The following is a 17,770-nucleotide window of genomic DNA, read 5'->3' on the forward strand; positions in this document are numbered from 1 at the left end:
AGCGCATAATTTTTCAGTTTGTTTCCTTTATGTATTTGGCAATACTTTCTGCCTGGTCAGTTTTGCTATTTCCCCCTTTCCATTCAGTTGCTGAAGGACTGATCCTGCAGTTGCACACTTTTAATTTTAAATTTAACTTGAATAGAACTGGATGGAGAAATTCAGACAAAAGAGTTTTTCATTGGAATTAGAGGATTTGTCAAAATCAAAATGGTTTTGTGGAGACAGTTCGATTTCAGAGAAGTTCCTCTGGAAGCCAGGCAGGGTTCTGAGGGAACCTTGCCTGCTGGGCAGACCTCAAAACCTGTCTGGTTCCCGGCCAGCTTGGCTCCTCAGCAACATGCCTGGCAGATTGTTGGAGAGCCAAAGCTTCTAATATCCACAGCTCTGGGACAGCCAGCATGCAGACTACTGCAGGGCCGGGAACCCCAGCGCTTCCAAGGTCCATGGCTCTGGGACAGCCCACCATGCAAACTACCTCAGGACCATGGCTTCATCCTCTTTCAGGGAGAATTTCAAAATGTTGGGAGTTTGTTCCTATTTGGAACGAAACCAAATTTTGAAATAGCAAACTCCTCTGCACAGTGGAATTACCTGTCTCTAGACAGCTCTCTGCATGAGTAATCTTACTGATTTTCATGGGATTACTCACGTGCTTAAAGTTAAGCACACATGTAGTTGCAGGAGACTGGGGGCTTAGTTTCTCTGATTTTTGTCTGAGGCTTTCACACAGCAACAAGGAAGAGAAGAGCATTTCTTCAAGGGTGGAAAATTAGATTGTAAAACTGCAATAATTCCAGGGCCAGGTGTAGTACCTGAAACTCCTTTGTAACTGAGTTTTGAAACATGACTAGACTTCACGTTGACAATATTGCTTTAACATTTTCAAAGCACTGTGTAAACCTAGGCTCTGCAAGAAGCTCCCTGTGGGCAACTGAAGCTGGTGGTTTACTATATGGGAACTGCTTGCTTGCAGGATCGGGGTTTAGCTAATCACGCCTCACCCACACCCATGAAGCAGGTAAGTATTATTGTCTCCATTGGTCTGATTCTGGGAGCACCCACAACTTCCCCTTGAATATGCAGGATTAGACCTTAAAGGACATATTTTCAAAAGAGCTCAGGGGCATATTTTCAAGTCCTCAGCACCCACAATTGGAGCAGGATTTTTAAAAGAAGCCAGCTCCCATTTAGACACCTAAATAAGAGCCAGATTTCCAAAGCACTCAGCACCCAACCAGTTGAGCTCTTTTGAAAACCTAGTCACCCTTGGGGTTGCTGAAGTCCTGAAAATCTGGTCCAAAGTGATTTGTACAAAGCCACCGTGGGAGTCAGGGGCACAGCTGGGATTGGAATTCATGCGTTCCAAGCTCCCAGCCTTCTCGCGGAACCTTTCGATCACCATGTCTCTTGCTGTCTTTCCATGTTGCGTGTGCTGCTGTTTGTAGACACAATGGGGTAAGACAAAGGCTCCATGGCTGTGAGTTTCCTTACACCGGCGGATTTATGTCAGACGTTTAATGTTACTAAATGTCATTGTGAGTGATTTTATGGTTCTAGGTTAATAAGCTGCTCAGCGTCATGGAAGTACTGAACCGTGTGTTGCTCCAGTTGCTAGGGTGAACACTCATTTTTTATTTAAAACCATACATGTAAAGAGAACAGTTCCCAGGCAGCCCTACCTTATGAATTCACCTTTTAATTTTTTTTAAATGTCATTTCCTCTTCTTCTAAATAAATACATGTCTCATTCCTGCCACTGTGGTTTGATTCTTGCTAACCCCATTTCCTTCATGACTTGTGTATCTCAAGAGCTCATAACTACGAAGCTCCACCCATGCATCAGGGAGGAAAGTATTAGAGAATAGCAAAAGAGCATAATTTACACTGGACAAGTGCTCTATGCAATTATTTTTATTAAATTACATGGGAAAATCGCATCAATTCAGTCTCTCTGCGATGACTCAGACTCAAAGTTCTCTAAGGACTATGACGTTCAACACTACTTTACTATCCGTCAAGAAATAGCTTCAGAACCGAAGCTGTTTCTCTCTTCATCTTAGAAATGGGAATGGTCCAAAACCTCATGAAGCCTTGGGAGAATTTGGATCAGGACCAGAAATTCACAGTTTGGACTGTCTCTAGTGTAATGTAAACTAGGATTTAAGAAGTGATTTATGACATATAATCTGAAAATGATTTTAAAAATATGATGTAAAATAATCCCAGATTTTGGTTTCCCCAATACTTCGAGAATTCAGATGTTTCTTGTTGAAAACATTCTTTCAGAAGCATCTACTTCAGTGCCAGGGGTGGTGCTGGGAAAAATAGTTTCAGATTTTCCCTGACTGTCCAGCATTTGGAACCATAAATTACGTTCAAGGGTGTGGTGGGAAAGAAGATATACACTGGATAACTGAAGGTAATCTGTCAGCATTTTTCTATCTGTCCTACCTTTTACCAGTAGATATCACGTTGTATCCCTCACTAACTGTCAGGAATCAGGCCTGCAGCAGACCTAGTCTCCAGGCAGTCTCATCAGCATAGCTGGCCTGCAGCAGGCTGCCTGACTGTTCACACCACCTGACCGGCTGGAGGGGCCAGCAGGCCCTCTCTTAAGACGGCAACAGCAGCTTGCTGGCTGCTTAGTGCTCACGCACGCCACTGTGACTGCTCCTGTGTTACCTTGTTCCTGCTGCTCCTGCCTTGCATCCAGCATTGCCTCTGTCCTACTCTGCCTTGAACCCCTCCTTGCCAGCTACGCAGCTTGCTCCATTTCCTGACCTCCAGCTTGATCTATGGCTCTGGCTCCTGACTCCAGCTTCACCCTCAACTCTGGTCCAGTTCCTGCCCACCGGTTTGACCCTTGGTTCTAGCATCTGACTACCGACTCCAACTTGTCCCTTGGCTCCAGCTTCTGACTACTGATTCTGGCTCTGATCGTCCTGTGTTCCAAACGCCCGATGCTTGGTTCACTACCCCTGCTCTGACCACTAGGCTAGACCGCCCTCATCCTGATCGCCTGACACTAGTTTGTCCACAATCTCCAGAAATATTCAATACATCAACGATTAAAAGGAAAGAGCAGATCTGGGTAGCAGCTGTTTATTATCTATACATCTTTGGAGAAGAATAACCCATACTGTATTTCCATACCCACTTGAAATGGAGTATGGCCATGACCCTGCAAGTGGCACTGTTTGAGTCACTCCCTACATCATATTTTATTCCTAATATTCTCATTGTTTGCCTACATCAGTTTCACCACCTACATACCTTTTGTCGTGTAGGCAAATAAGGAAGCTAAGCTTCAAATAATATGGCATGTGTTTTTTATTTGCCACGTCGAATGATAGTTCTTCATCTGATTTATGCTCCACCTGGACTAAATTATTTTTATTGTCAGTTTATTTCATTTGCTCCAGCATCCCCAACTGAAAAAAACACTTGTAAACTGCCAAAGATGATGGACAAAGAAATCAGCTTTGAAATACAAATGCACTGAAAACCCAGAGACTCTTCATGCATGCAAATGAAAATGTTGTTGTAATAATTTTAAACTAGCAAATGCAAGGTAATCCTGGAGAGAGTCGTCTTCAATCTCTTGTAGCATTCCCTTCCAGAATGCTGGGACTGTAGAATAAATTCACTAACAGCAATAAAACATTGCAGCAGAACAAATGCATATGTTTGGCTGGAGTGCATGCCTAGCTTAGCTCTTTTTAGAACAACATGAAAAAACACTATCAAGTTAATAAGCTGCCTTTATGGCAGCCTTGCGAGATTGTCACGATATTTTACCAGCTGAATCACTAAATCTCCTCGATTTCTACCCTTTACAATTATCATAATCAGAGAAAACTAAATATTTGATTCAACATCAAAACAAATTATTTGCCCTGGTTAACTGGGAATAGAGTTCCGTAATGCATGTTTACGGTATTCACCATGAAAAGTGCACACACCATGGATATATGACAGATATCATGCTGTGTTTGTTATACAAATCCAGCTAATAATGCAGGAGATCACATATCTGGAATAGCCTGAATAGTATTATTAGTTTAAATCCACCAGCCAAAGAAATAATGCTATTTATATAATCAGATTTTTAAAAAGAAAGCTGCGTAACATACAGCACCTAGCACAATGGGGCCTTTAGCGGCTACTGTGATACCACTAAATAATAATTTTAAAAACTCCATAAATCTATAAAATCCATAGTAGTCAGGAGGTTTTGTTTCTGTTTCTACCTGTACTAGTCTTTCTTTGCCATGCAAAATCTGCCTAGAAAAATACAATGTAATAAGAATATGTAAAGTTAAAGTCTGTCGCCTGTGTTAATGCTGCATTGTAGGGCCAGGCACGAAGAAGGATTCTATGGGGAGTTCCTTCTCCTCCCACAGCCTACAGAACAGCAGTGGACAGGATTTTTTGCAGGAAAATTCCTCCCACTTCCAGGCCCATTCCACAGCTACTTTTGCAGCTCTCAGGTTGCAAACATTCCAGCTGATCTGGTATGGCCATTGTAGATAGCAATGGCCAGTAGATCTGTTGTTTTGTGGAGCTGACTCAGGTGGTGGGTGTCCTGCCCTGCCTGCCCAACCCTGCTCTGCTCTCAAAGCTTGTTGTACAGACTGAGCTGGGCTGTGTGGTGCACAAAGGGTGCTGAACTCTTGTTTGGGAGCCTCAGCTCCTGCCCCATCACTTGTTCTGCTCCCCTCTCTGCCGGCTGAGGAGGGGTTAGAACTTGCCACTAGAAAATTGGCATATTTAAGAAGGTCTTCCCCCTCAAAACTGATTTTAAAATGTACAAATATAGTTCATTCTATACACCGCATGAATACATGTTGCATTTGTTTCTCTGGCATAATGGCTTGTGCTAGGGGTATGCGCAAGGGGGTGCAAGCAGGGGCAAGCAGGGGCGTGCCCCCCCCCCCCAGTTGGTGGGGGCACAGAACTCCAGGGCCGGGGTTGGGAGAATGAGCACCTGCTGCCCCGAGCCAGGGCGGGAGATGACAGCTCCTCTGGACCTGGGGCCACAAGGGTGGTGGGGGGAAAGGAAAAAAGCCAGCCATGGGAAGCACAGAATGTTCCCCTTCGAAAGCAGCCAAATTGTTATTCCTGTGCCTGCCCCTCTGTGTGGCCTTCGAAACAGATCCAGACTTCATGATTTTCCGTGAACACCTTAGACCCACTGCAGACTCCTGAAGGAATCATAAACATGCTGCCTCAACAGAAAGGGAAGACAGTATAATAAAGTTACAGTAGATGGTGCTAGACAGGTGCAAAAGAGACTAGGCAGTCATTTGAGGATACCTGCGAGATATACCCCTAAGCTAAGCTGTTCAGAAAATGTGCAATTTAGATTTATCAGTTCAGGAGGGAGAGTCAGAGGAAAACAGTTGAGCTGCTGAGATTATTAAATACAAACCCCTGTGTGTAGACAATGCTCAGGTTATTAAACAAACTGACAAAAGGGAGGGGTGCAACTGCTGTCCCCAGCTGGACTTACATGAAGTCAATGAAGTCAAATAAGTGGAAGAGAAGGGGGGGGGGGGGGGGAATGGAATTGAGGGCAGCACTTGGTTCAGGGACTTAAAAGCTGAGGCTGACACTCCATTCTTATCATGCTTTTAGACAGAGGGAGAAAAGACACAATGATAGATGAATTAGCATCAGAGTGGGAGGCTCAGCTCTAAGTTCCTGATGTCTGTGGGTTAGTATCAAACTGTTAATTATATATAAACACAGTAGTTTGTATTTATTTTTATAAGATGGAAAAATCCTGTGGCGTAAAATGTGTTTGGTCTACCACGTTAGTATGGAGTTACACATTATTCTAGACTGCATGCTAATTCCTCTAAAGAGGTTAAAGGCGCTCTTAGAGCCACAATGTGGGAGACCTTGATATATCTGCCACCTAAAATTCATCATCAGGGCATTAGTTTGTATATGTGCCTATGAAATAGTGTTATTGAAATACACAGGTTTATTGAGTATTATTCTGTTATGCCAATAAAGGCCCTTATCAATTCAAATATGTAGCTTTTGTTACAAAGACAAGTATGCATAGGTGGTAGTACAGAGCTCTGCATGACACTACCTGTTTCATATGTTTTTATCAGTACAATGTAGGGCTATGGCTCAAAAGTCTGTTATTATCTATATTGGAAATAATAAAGATCATAAAAGAATGTTATGGGAAATGTTTCCAGAAAATGCATAATAGCCAATGTGCAAATATTAATAAGTGGCAGGCAGCATCGCATTGTCGTGCAGCATCAGCGCACAGCCGTGTAAGAAGTGCTGGTCTGAAGCTAACTTTGGGCTCTCACTTACTGGCATCTGCCAGGCAGGGCAGGGATCACAGTGGAGGTGACACTCTGAGCCTGTAAAGGAGAAAATTGCATGATGTATCACCACTCATGAGCACCCGCCAGAGAGCTGTTTAGAGTGAGATTACAGTCTCAGTGGAGACCCTCGGTCACAGGGTTATTATGATGATGCAGTTGCAGCTTGCATGGAGGATGGTAGGAGGGGATTTAAATGATGGCCGGAATGAAAGGCTGGATGAAGCCTCCACAAACCCCGTTCAGATTAACCCAGATTCGCTTTGGGAGACTTGAAAACAGCCAAATTGATTTCCCCCCCCTCTTCAAAGAAATGCCTTTAAATTTGAGCTAAGAGCTTGCAAGCCACGTTTTGGTCCAGAGTTCAACACAAATCCCTGCAAATAAGGGTTTTGCTAATTAAAAACAAGGGGCTTGATTCTCCTCTCCCCTGCACTAATTTTGTACTAGTGAAATAACACTGACTTCATGGTTTCACTCCTGATTTATGTCGGTGTAACTAAGAGTATATCATGCTCAATGTTGGGGTTTGTTCTTCCCAATGATAACCAAGGTATTTTTTGTTTGTAAACCCCTATTAGTATGAAAAGGAGAAAAATCTCTGGGCAATTGTGCGCTCTCCAATACAATCTATACCATTCATTTTCATGCTTATTATGGCAGTGCCTCAGGGCAATCCGAGAACTAAGCCCCCTGGTGCCTGGCACTGAACAAATATAGAATAAGACCCAATCCCTACACCAAAGAGCTTCCAATCTAAATAGACAAGACGAGGCACAGGGTAGGGGAAGGGATATAACACACAAACAGAATGAATGATACAATGGTAGCAAATGACATGTTGGTTCTGCAATATTTTTAATATTATTATATTATTTTAATATTTTGTCATTTTTAATGCTGGTTGAACACCAATTAGGACTGATTTCAGTACCTGAAAACAAACGACGACTAACTAAAGGCTATTTGGGATAATAACGGAGGGAGATTTTTCCTCCATCCTGCGAAGTTGGCTTCCTCTTTTGGAGGAGATGCTACAGAGATGCTCCCACTTGCTGATCTTACATCCATAATGACAATAGCATTATTACCTTAATGTTAAGGTGTCCTTGCAAGATTTCATTTGAGAATTCCTCAAGGAATGCAACCTCTTAGATGATGTACCAAAATCAGGTGATGCACATCCTATGTTTACTAAACCAAAACCTTTTGCAATCTAATTACAATATTTTTATTGGTGCTCATCACAGTGGTATCCATGGAGCTGATGTTAAGTTTTTTCCTAGCAGCATGAATTCCTGCCTGGATTTGGAAGGAGAACATGTCACATAGAATAGCTGTTCCCTATCCCCAATACTCTTCTGAGCTACGGAGCCCCCACCTGCTCATAGTCTTACACAGAGGTTTCCATCTGCTTGGGAGGAGCATTCTTCAGAGTCATTTCTCCCCCTGCATCCACAAGCTGCATTTCCAGTTTCTGTTCCTCTCCACCAACGTAAGTGAAATGGTGCTCACTGACCCATAGTTATGATCCTCCCCCTTGGGTTGTGTGCCTATCTAATGCTGGTTCTAACTTCAATGACTTCGAGTTCTGTGTGACTTTTTTATTACTTTTGCCTGTGAAAGACACTGTAGTATTGTTATTTAATTGTGCTTTGTTGCTAAATTATTGTAGTTCGTTTTCTTCTATATCAGTTATTTTATGGTACCGAGGCATTTGCAATATTCTGACTCCCTCCCATCCCCCGCCCCCCCCCCAAAAAAATGTGGGCATAATATTGCAGGGCCTTGGCATGCAGACTAGTCCCCTTACAAAGAGCTTGAAGGATTAGGCAGAAAAAATAGTTACATGAAAGCTAGAAGAGATGTAGATAAATCTCTGTAAAACAGATACAAATTATCCCAGAGATTTCAGCAGGACTCAGACAAATTGGTCCACAAATTTCTGTAACATTTTATACAGATTTCTACTGACCTTGCTCATTGGTGTCTTAAGCTATAGTACTGATGATCTGAAATTCACCAAGAGACGTCATTTATAATGTTAAATTTCCTTACAGTCATTTTGGATTTGAAGTGACAAACTTCCTTGGTTCTGAGTTTAGTATACCTGGACAACAGGTTATAAAGAAACAGGATGAGATGGACATGTTAACTGTATAAATCTGCATTACCACCCTAAGTGAAGCAATCATTCCTCAACTGTACACAGAGAGCACAAATATATACAAAATAGGAATAGAATGAAACTCAGCAGCCCCTCACCTGCCCTACTTGGCTATACAGAATTATAATCTTTACCATATACAACATATTACAAGAAAAGTGAAGTGCCTAAGCCATATGAGATATTGCTATTGAAGGGCCTACCCAGCAATACTCCCAGGGCTAAAAATATAACATGTAAATATATGCATATACTTAACCACTTTTCTCCCACAAAATCTCATGTTATTTTACAAACACTGTGCAGCAGAACTACTTCAAACTGCTGAAGTTTAGCCACCAATGGGCTGGAATGGGGCCAAGAGCAGCTATTTTGTGCCTGCATGCATACGGCAAAACTGTTAAATGAAGATGTTTCTTCAATTGCTTTGAAGAGGGACTTTATACTGCCCTTAGTGTGTGGTCTGTACTGAAATTCAAGCAAAATACCAAGCTTATCAGCCTACTCTTGAAAAATGCTATGTAATTGTTAATGTCACAAGAGCAGAGGACATCAAAAGCATAGCACATACAGTTATCTTTAGCACTATGCTGCTACTTTGGTTAAATTCTGATTCAGAGGTATTGAAAATTCTTTGTTAGTGTGTGCATATCATCACCTCCTGTAGTGTCTGCTATTCTTCAGAGGTCACCCATGGAAGGGCCTGATCCTACAAGGTGCTGAGCACCTTTACCTTCCATTGTCTTCAGTGGGAATTAAAAGACTTTCTTGGCACTTTACATGTGATGCTGTGCAACCTGCAGTATCAGTCGAACCAGACCAAGCTTAACTTCTGAATTTTTTTTAGCTCAGAGTACAAGGTGATATGACCAAGAAATTGAATTTATTCTGTCTTGTGGCATCCTCTGCATCTTCATGGAGTCTTGAGATAATTTCATTTTAATCCCCACCATCAAGTCCTTGTATGACAGGAATTCTCCTGCTAATTGAGGAGGTTTGGACAGGATTCGCTTTGCATTCTGTCAGTATGTTCGTTAACTATCCAAGAGTCTTTGCTGTACAGTGATGTTATGCACACTGGTACCATGAGGTACTGAATGCATGAGCTTCCTCATTGCTCACAGCCCTTGCTAGACTGAGGAGTGAGATAAGGGCAGGAACAAGCTGGAATTCCTGTATTTCAATGCAGTGCATAGCCATCACACTGGCCACACCCTGAAGAATAAATATTTAAAACAAATGGTACTGAGGATTAACCTTTATGCCATAAATGCATGTGTGATCACCTTCTGTGAACAGCAGGAAAGAAAGAATTGCACACACACACACACACAATATCTATATCTACTTCATAATTGCATGATATTAAAGTCATAACCATATGCTTCCTTATTTCATTCTGATTCCAGAGTGCTGCAGTAATCAAATCTAGCAAGGTACATGTTAATGATATACAGCATAACTGCAAAAGGCTCCATATTTATACTGTTTATTAAATTGATCAGAATATAAGGAAGTAGAAAAAAATGAAGCACTGTTTGTTTTACCCAATGAAGTTTGGCCTCTATACTGATTGATCCCAAGGTAAGGGGTTGGACACATGTCCACACGTTCTGAAGAAATATATTAAAATTAGTTAACTGTATTTTTCCAAGCTTTCAGGAAGACTATAAAAGATATATATAAATGCATTATGTTGCATTTCATCTGCGACTGTGTTGCTCAGTCATCCAATTTTGTGGGATCCCTTTGTAACTCTTTGCAGTCAGCTTTGGACTTAACTATCTTGAATAATTTTGTATCATCTACAAACTTTGCCACTTCACTGTTCACTCCTTTTCCAGCTCATTAATAAATATATTGAGCAACACCGATCCTTGGGGTTTACCATTGTTTACCTCTCGCTATTATGAAAACTGACCATTTATTTAAAACAAAGAAGAGGAAGTACTTTTTCACCCAGTGCACAACTAATATGTGGAACTCATTGCCATGGTATGTTGTGATGTCCAAAAGTGTAACTGGGTTCAAAAAAGAACAAGATAATTTCATGGAAGATAGGCCCATCAATGGCTATTAGCCAGGATGGTCAGTGATGCAACCCCATGCTTGGGGGTGACCTCTGATTGCCAGAAGCTGGGAGAGGGAGACAAAAGTGGATCATTCCAACTGTCCTATTTTGTACATGATTTTGTACACTGTCAGACAGGGGTGTGCACAAGGGGGGGGGGGGGGGCAAGCAGGGGCATGTCCCCCTTCCCCCAGTAATCATTGAGGGCACAGAACTCTGCTGGCCCTGGGACTGCAGTGGTGGTGGGGCAAAAGATGGAGCTCCTCCAGGCCCAGGAGTGAGAGGGGACAGCAAGCTCCTCCTGGGGCCAGGAGGCACAGAACATGCCCCTCCAAAGAGGGTCACATTTACATTCTGGCACATTCAGCCCCTGCTATCAGAAGACAGGATACTGGGCTAGATCGGACCATTGGTCTGACCCAATATGGAAGTTTTGATGCCAGCAACTAGCAGCAGCACAGGGTATAGCAGCAGACTCAGCTGGAATGATGGGTGCAGGTGCCTTGCTGCTACTCATGCTAATCCGATATTGATTATATTGGTGAAATCATGGGCTTTCAAACTGTCTAGTCTTTCAGTGTCTCCTATCCTCTTCACACCCAAACCCCAAATGTATATATGCATTTATATGTAGGTTGGATTTCAGTCTCTCCTCTGTCTCACAGGTTGCAGACATTCCACTCTGAATTTGCGTTGTGATTTGTATTTCTTGATTTCCACTATTCAGCTATGGTCACTCATTCTGTGTTTGGTAACTCTGCTTAGCTTTGTGCATTTCACAGTGGCCTAAAGTAATCTGCTGGTATGGTAGTATGCCAGCTTATTGTGTTTTATCCCTTCTTCCCAGTAACTTGAATATAAATATTATAAGGCTTGGACTAGAGTCTAGAGAACCATATTTAGTTTGGGAGGGGGATACTGTTAGTTCTGCAGCTCTGGAGGTTTGTGCTGTGGAGGCCTATAACTTTTCTCTAGATTTAGTTTTTGACCGGCTAGTGCTTCTTTGCAGAGGACAGGGTGTTTATGTTGTTAGGAGAGGAAATTGTCCGAGTTTAATTGGGCAGCTGTTTTTCTGGGTGTGCATTATTCTGCAAGGGCCTTAGCCCTGCCTCTGCCTCCGTGCCATCTCCGCAAGCACTGGCCGGGCTTCTGCGTGTGGGCTGTGTGCGCATTAGCCGTGCTTCCCCGCGTGTGCCCCATCTGCGTGTGCATCAGACACGAGTCTGTGCGCGCGCTGCGGGTGCATTAGGCAGACGCCTGAGTTTGCAGACATGCAGACGGCGTTTGCGGCACAAGGATGGGGGGACGCAGTCTCCCTGCGATCTATCCAAGGCACTGAGCTTTCCCATGGCGGGGCGGTGACTCAGCAACACGCCGAGCCAACGCGCTGAGCTGCCGGCGCGGCGCAGGAATCGACGGAGGCCCATTATCGGCCCCCGCTCCGTGTTGTGGTTGAGCAGTTGTCAAGGTAACACCGCACCGCGCTCTCCCTCTGGCCCACGTGCCCCTTCAGCGGCGGCCGCCCCTGTTACCACGGTCGCCAAAGAGATAGAGAGCGGAGGGAGCTGTCGTCTCTGATTGGCTGCCGCCGACTCTGGCTCATTAGCATATGCTGGTTGGAGTCTGGCTCATGGAACGCGAGCCGATTGGCTGAGGCCGGAGGTGAGGCTATGGGGTGATCCCGACCCGGGCTGGGCCCGGCAGCAGCTTGCTAACTCGCGGGCACGGCGCCAGAGCGGGGGGCGGTGGGGGGGTCGCGCGCACCCGCGCCGTCTCGGTTTTGCTTCCTTTCGGGCGGCGGCGTGGCGCGCGCCTGGCCTAAAATGCCCTTTCCGCGCGCTGCGCCTGCTGCTGCAGCTGGCTGGGGGCGGGGGGAGGGGAACCCCTGTGCACTTGGTCGGACTCGGTCGTTCTGCAGCAGCAGCAGCCGCCGCCATGGTGGGGGGACGGGAGCCCTCGCGCTGGGGCTGGGGGAGTGCAGCGGCCGGGCGGGGGGCTGCCCAGCTGGGAGGGGAGCTTGCAAAGGGAAGCCGGGCTATGTCTGGAGCGTGGGGCTGTAAATGCGCAGCGCTGCTGATACAGGCGGGGGTTGGGTGCGTGAGGGGGGGCAAGAGCAGGCGGAGGAGCCGGGCTGTGTCCCGCAGCAGGGCCGTCTCGGGGCGCTGCGGCCCTTTGCAATGCTCTGACCTCTGCCCCCTCTTCCTGCTGCCGTCCCAGTGTCAGCCAGTCCGCTCGGTAGAGCAGGTCAGAGCAGCTTCTCTTGGGAGAAGGCGACAGCGGCTCGAGGGAGACCATTATAACAAGGACTGTATTCCTGCCCGGCAGTAAACCGTGTCCTCCCCTGCTAATTACCCACTGCGCATCTCTGAGCCGGAAAAGAGCCTGTGTGTGTGAGAGAGAGAGAGATGGGGCTACTGACCCTTGGCTGCGATTTGATCTCCCTTCCCTTCAGAGCGGAATCCCATTCGCTTTACTATCCCTTCAAAGGCATTCGGAGGGGCCGGCTGCGGGTCACCTTGGGGCGTGCCTTCCCATGAAGCTAGGCCGTGCAAAAAACCATGATACATGACGAGACCTTCCTACCTACCCCTTGCGATGCCCTTCCCGCATGCAGCAGAGTCCAGCCACATCACCACCGGCCGTGCCGTATACATTGCCACCAGGCACCTGACAACCTGCTGCTACGGCCACATACCGGGGTGCAAACGTAGACATTGGGCTGCACTGGGGAAATAAATTTAAAACTGGGTGTGTTGCAGGCTCCCTCTGTTCTGGAATTGCGGTCTGCTACGGAGCGAAAGGGAGTGTAAAGCTGGGCGTGTTACATTTTCCCTTTATCTGGGGGTTAGGGGGCGGAGAAAACCAGTTTCAAGCTGGGTGTAACCATAGTGCTGGAACTGGGGTGCTGCAGCATCCCCTGGTTTGAAGTGGTTTCCATTATATTCAGGGTTTACTGTTTGGTTCAATGGCTCTCAGCACCCTCAGTATAAAAATGGTTCCAGCACCCTTGGGTGTAACAGTCTACCCCCCTCTGGGCATGGGGAGGATTTGCTGTGTAATCCAGTTCTTTCTTGGACCAAGGTATACAAGTATTGCTAAAGCACAGTAACAAGTATCTGTCTGAAGTCCATATTGTCTAGAGATGCTATCTATCCATCCTGCATGTATAAAGTGCTTATTGACAGAGTAGCTAAGTGCTGTACATAAATAAAGTTGGGTGTGTTAATCTCTGGAGCTGGGGGAAGGAGGGAGAATTGAAAACTAGATTGGGGAAGATGGGGGTGGTTTTTCCGCCTTTCGGGGACCGGAGGCGAAGTGAGACTGATTTGTATTAAGAGCCTGGAGTGGGAGGATTAGGAGAATGCTATGTTCACGCTGACTGTTGTGGGTTTTCTCTTGCGTTGGTGGCAGCTGATGTAAGGCATGCTACAATCTATCCCTCTGTGTGAGAGCAGAGAAGGAGGATTGTTCTTCTATTAACATGGTTCCCTCTGGAAACTAGTGGGAGTTCGAAGGCGAGCCCTACCCTGCTTGGATGCTTGGGGTACTTACTGTAATTTACTGTAACAGTTGCCTCCTTGAGCTCTCTGCCTCCTGGGCTTACTTCGCCACTATCTGCATAGTTGGTCCTGCCAGAAGGAACTGGGAACCTGCATTTCAGTGAGAGATTCACATTCCACTCCGCGCTGTGTCCTGCTCTCCACATTGACTGCTACTGGATGGAGAGTCCGGGAGCGGCCGATCCCTACACACGGGCATGGATGGATGGATGTGTAGATAACAAACCATTGCAATCCTACAGGACGGAGGAAACAGGCCCCCTATTCAGCCCTGGTGCAAACGGATGCAACTCCAGGGAGGGCAAGGGGGTTGCGCACCTGCGTGTGGTTGCTCCTTTCCAGTCACCTCCAGAGATGATGAGTGATGGTGGGTGGGGTGGGTGCGCTGCAGCAGGAGCCAGGCTTCCCTCCCCCAGCCACTAGCTCTGGCAGGCGGCAGGCTCTGCCTCCGGGTGCGCGCTGCGCCCTCCCCTTGTGGGTGTCAGGCGAGAGGCGGAGCCGCTTTCCAGTCCCTTGTAGCCGGAGCCGGTGTTACTCGCGGTCACTCATAGCCGCCTTTATCTTGCTTCACTGCAAGGGGGTGGCACTTGGGAACACCTTATTTTACCATACACGCTATAAATACAGCACCTGGAATGGGAGCAGGGCTACCGGCAGCAGCGGGACACGAGGACGCACGGACAGCCGGATACCAGCAGCAGCCAGACCCAGAGAGCCGCCAGTGAGGCTCGATTGACTGTACAGGACAGCGGCGCGTGTAGGCTGCCTGCGGAGTCCCCCTGATTTGAGCAGGTGATGGTGCGAATGGCAGTGGGCGCCCCCAAGGTGCCTTGCATGGATCTGCTGCCGACTCACGCTGATTTGGGGCTATTTTAATTAATTCACGCTGCAGAGGAGTTGCATTTCTGCCGCCAGTCGCGCTGCCTTTGCCGTCCCCATCCCCCAGCCTCATGCTTTGAGCCGTGGGGTGTGGACTGGAAGAAGTTGCCCGCGCGCGCACCTCCTGAAGGAGGGAGCGAGAAGCAGTGCGGGTTCCTCCGTTAGCGAATGGCTTTGGGGATGCGCTGACAGAGGATGCCGTGAGATTGTGGGCCGGGGGCCACCGGGAGAGGGTTGAGGCAGGACTCAGGAGCGGCTTTGCACCGAGAGGTTGGGAGAGACGGAGGAGAAGGGGCTCTCCTGAAAGGACTTGGCGTTGGATGATGCAGGGGTGCACGGGCAGAGGAGTTGGGAGGACAGAGATCGGGTTCGGAGGTAAAGCGCCGAGGGGGTGGGATTAAAATGGGGAACTGAATTTGGGGACGGCGGTGAGGAAGGAGTTTGCTGACAGGGGGTAGGTGTGGGGAGAAAGCTGAAGCTCTGGGGGAGGGGTTATGGGTAGGAAGGGGAAGTGCTGATAGCTGAGAGTTAGCGCATGGCGAAAAATGCCCTCCCTCAATCTAAACACCATCTGTCCTTCTGTGTTCCAGCAAACTGCCCCGAGCGCTGCAGCCAGCAACCTGAGAGAAGGTGTCGGAGATACAAGGCCTGGCTGCGGGTGGCCCTTGCACGGAGATTCGGTGGGGCAGAAGGAGCCCGCTGTTGGGTCTGTGCTGCCCAGGCACCCGGTGATCACTGGCATTGCACCCCACCCCTCTGCCAGCATGATGCAGATCTGCGACTCCTACAGCCAGAAACACTCCCTCTTCAACGCCATGAACCGCTTCATCGGGGCTGTCAACAACATGGACCAGACGGTGATGGTGCCCAGCCTGCTGCGGGACGTGCCGCTGCTGCTGGAGGAGCTGGACTCGGGGGGCGGCGGCTGCGGGGAGGGGGACCCGCAGCTGTCGCCGGGCGACGCCGGCGCCTTCTTCTCCCGCAGGGACATGTACAGCCACTACCTGCTGCTCAAGTCCATCCGCAACGATATCGAGTGGGGGGTGCTGCAGCCGGGGGCCGAGGAGGCCAGCCGGAAGAAGGACAAGCTGAGCGGCGGCCCCGCCGTGGACATTAGCCGGGGCCTCCCGGAGGCCGGGGAGGAGGAGGATCTGGAGAAGCAGTTCCACTATCACCTGAGCGGACTCCACACGGTGCTCTCCAAACTGACCCGCAAGGCCAACGTGCTCACCAACAGATACAAGCAGGAGATCGGCTTCAGCAACTGGGGGCACTGAGCCAGGGCGGGGCTTGGCAGGGGGTGCCGAGCAAGGGATCCCTGTCTGCTGGTGGGAGGGGGGCGGGGGGAAGAGGGGCGTTCAAAGGGGGAGAGGCAGAAGCCAAGGGCAGCTGGGCAGGGCTCTGGGGCAGCGCGTCTGGGGACGAGCGTGTGTGTGTGTGCAAAATGAATGGGGATGGAAGGGGGAGCGGGGTGCGCGCATGAGCATCAGCATGGGGTGAGCATGGGCGAGGCATGGAGGGGGAGCGCGCGCGACTGCCCGCGCGCGGCCGTGTGTGAGACAATGGAAGCGGGCGAGGGGCCAGGGCGCGTGCCAAAGGGGGACGAGGGGAGATGGGGAGGGGAGTGAATGGCTGTGGCAGAGGAGGGGTGCTGGGGAGGGGGAGGGGGAAGGAATGTGTGCGTGTGGCTGGCTGGGGGAGGGGACGGTGCTGCAGGGCAGGCGCATCCTGGCCGGGTGTGCGCGCTGCACGGCGGGGGATCTTTGCCTCCCGCCGCAGCGAAGGGGCGTGTGTGTCAATGTCAGGCAGCCAAGCGCTGGGGGCTGCGAATGAATGAGGGAGGGTGGGGGATGGCCGAGGCCAGTTACTGAGAGTGTGTGCAAGGAGGGGGGGGGCGGCGATCCCAGTGGAGACTGCGTCACGTCTTTCTCTCCTGTTTTGCACTACTTTTGTAACAATAAAAGACGTGTACATAAAGTGTAAGATTTCTTTGCATGCTCTTAGCACTGCAGTTTTTACCAACGCACAAACAGAGAAAGATGTACATTAATCAATACTAGTGTATTCAATGTTTGGTTCTCCACCAGGGTGAGCAGTTATTGTTCCCCTCTAAATAAGGAGACCCATCACTTGTACAATGTGCTGGCTGATATGAGGCTGAACATAAGCCAATGAAAATTAGGAAACCGTTGTACAATTACTTTTATTACCCTGGATGGAGCCAGTTTACTAAACTACATCCCTGTATCACTGGACGGATGAAGGGTTCCATTGCTGTACATGTACTGAAGCTTATTTAAAACGTTTTTTTTTAAATCCAGATGTAGAGTATATTCTAAAATAAAGAAGCAAATGTATTGACTAAGACCAGCTTCATTTTTTTCTTATATTCTGTATTCCTCTGCTTGCATTAAATACTAATTATTCACATACACAACCTAAATATGTTAATTACTTCTCTAAATTATTTTAAAAATTGTATTTCCAGTGCTGTGTTACAAGGGTGCTGGATATAAAGGAGTAATTTGTTAGTGAGAACATGCGAACATATCCAAAACTGCTAAAAATGAGTCTATTATATATACCTTACACAAACTGTTTTTAATTACTTCAACTGTTAAACAGTTGGCGTGAGAATAGTCTGTCATGATATATGTATACCAATATAAAGGTCAATCCCTGTTTAAAGTATTTGAGAAGATACATTAGTGGTTACTAGCAATTAATTGGCTTTATGTTA

General features: G+C 47.5%; 1 protein-coding gene and 1 long non-coding RNA gene across 3 annotated transcripts; both read left to right on the forward strand.

Annotated features, from left to right (window-relative positions):
- The first annotated feature begins 12,045 nt into the window (after window positions 1-12,045).
- LOC137151082 (uncharacterized) lies at window positions 12,046-13,479 on the forward strand. The gene is made up of 2 exons (XR_010919165.1): window positions 12,046-12,253; window positions 12,809-13,479. It is a non-coding gene; the product is annotated as an uncharacterized lncRNA (long non-coding RNA).
- Window positions 13,480-14,657: 1,178 nt separating this feature from the next.
- On the forward strand, window positions 14,658-16,665 carry MID1IP1 (MID1 interacting protein 1). Of its 2 annotated transcripts, none has more exons than XM_067545307.1 (2): window positions 14,658-14,943; window positions 15,621-16,665. In XM_067545307.1, the coding sequence occupies exon 2, from the start codon at window positions 15,795-15,797 to the stop codon at window positions 16,305-16,307; it is 513 nt and encodes a 170-aa protein (XP_067401408.1). In that variant the 5' UTR covers window positions 14,658-14,943; window positions 15,621-15,794; the 3' UTR covers window positions 16,308-16,665. The 2 variants fall into 2 exon arrangements, with proteins under 2 accessions (XP_067401408.1, XP_067401409.1); XM_067545308.1 differs by lacking the exon at window positions 14,658-14,943 and adding an exon at window positions 15,147-15,405.
- Window positions 16,666-17,770: the final 1,105 nt, after the last annotated feature.

The sequence above is a fragment of the Emydura macquarii genome, unplaced genomic scaffold, assembly GCF_026122565.2.
Source record: "Emydura macquarii macquarii isolate MOO-44397 ecotype Brisbane River unplaced genomic scaffold, CSIRO-AGI_Emac_v2 contig_1043, whole genome shotgun sequence".
NCBI classification, from domain to species: Eukaryota; Metazoa; Chordata; order Testudines; family Chelidae; genus Emydura; species Emydura macquarii.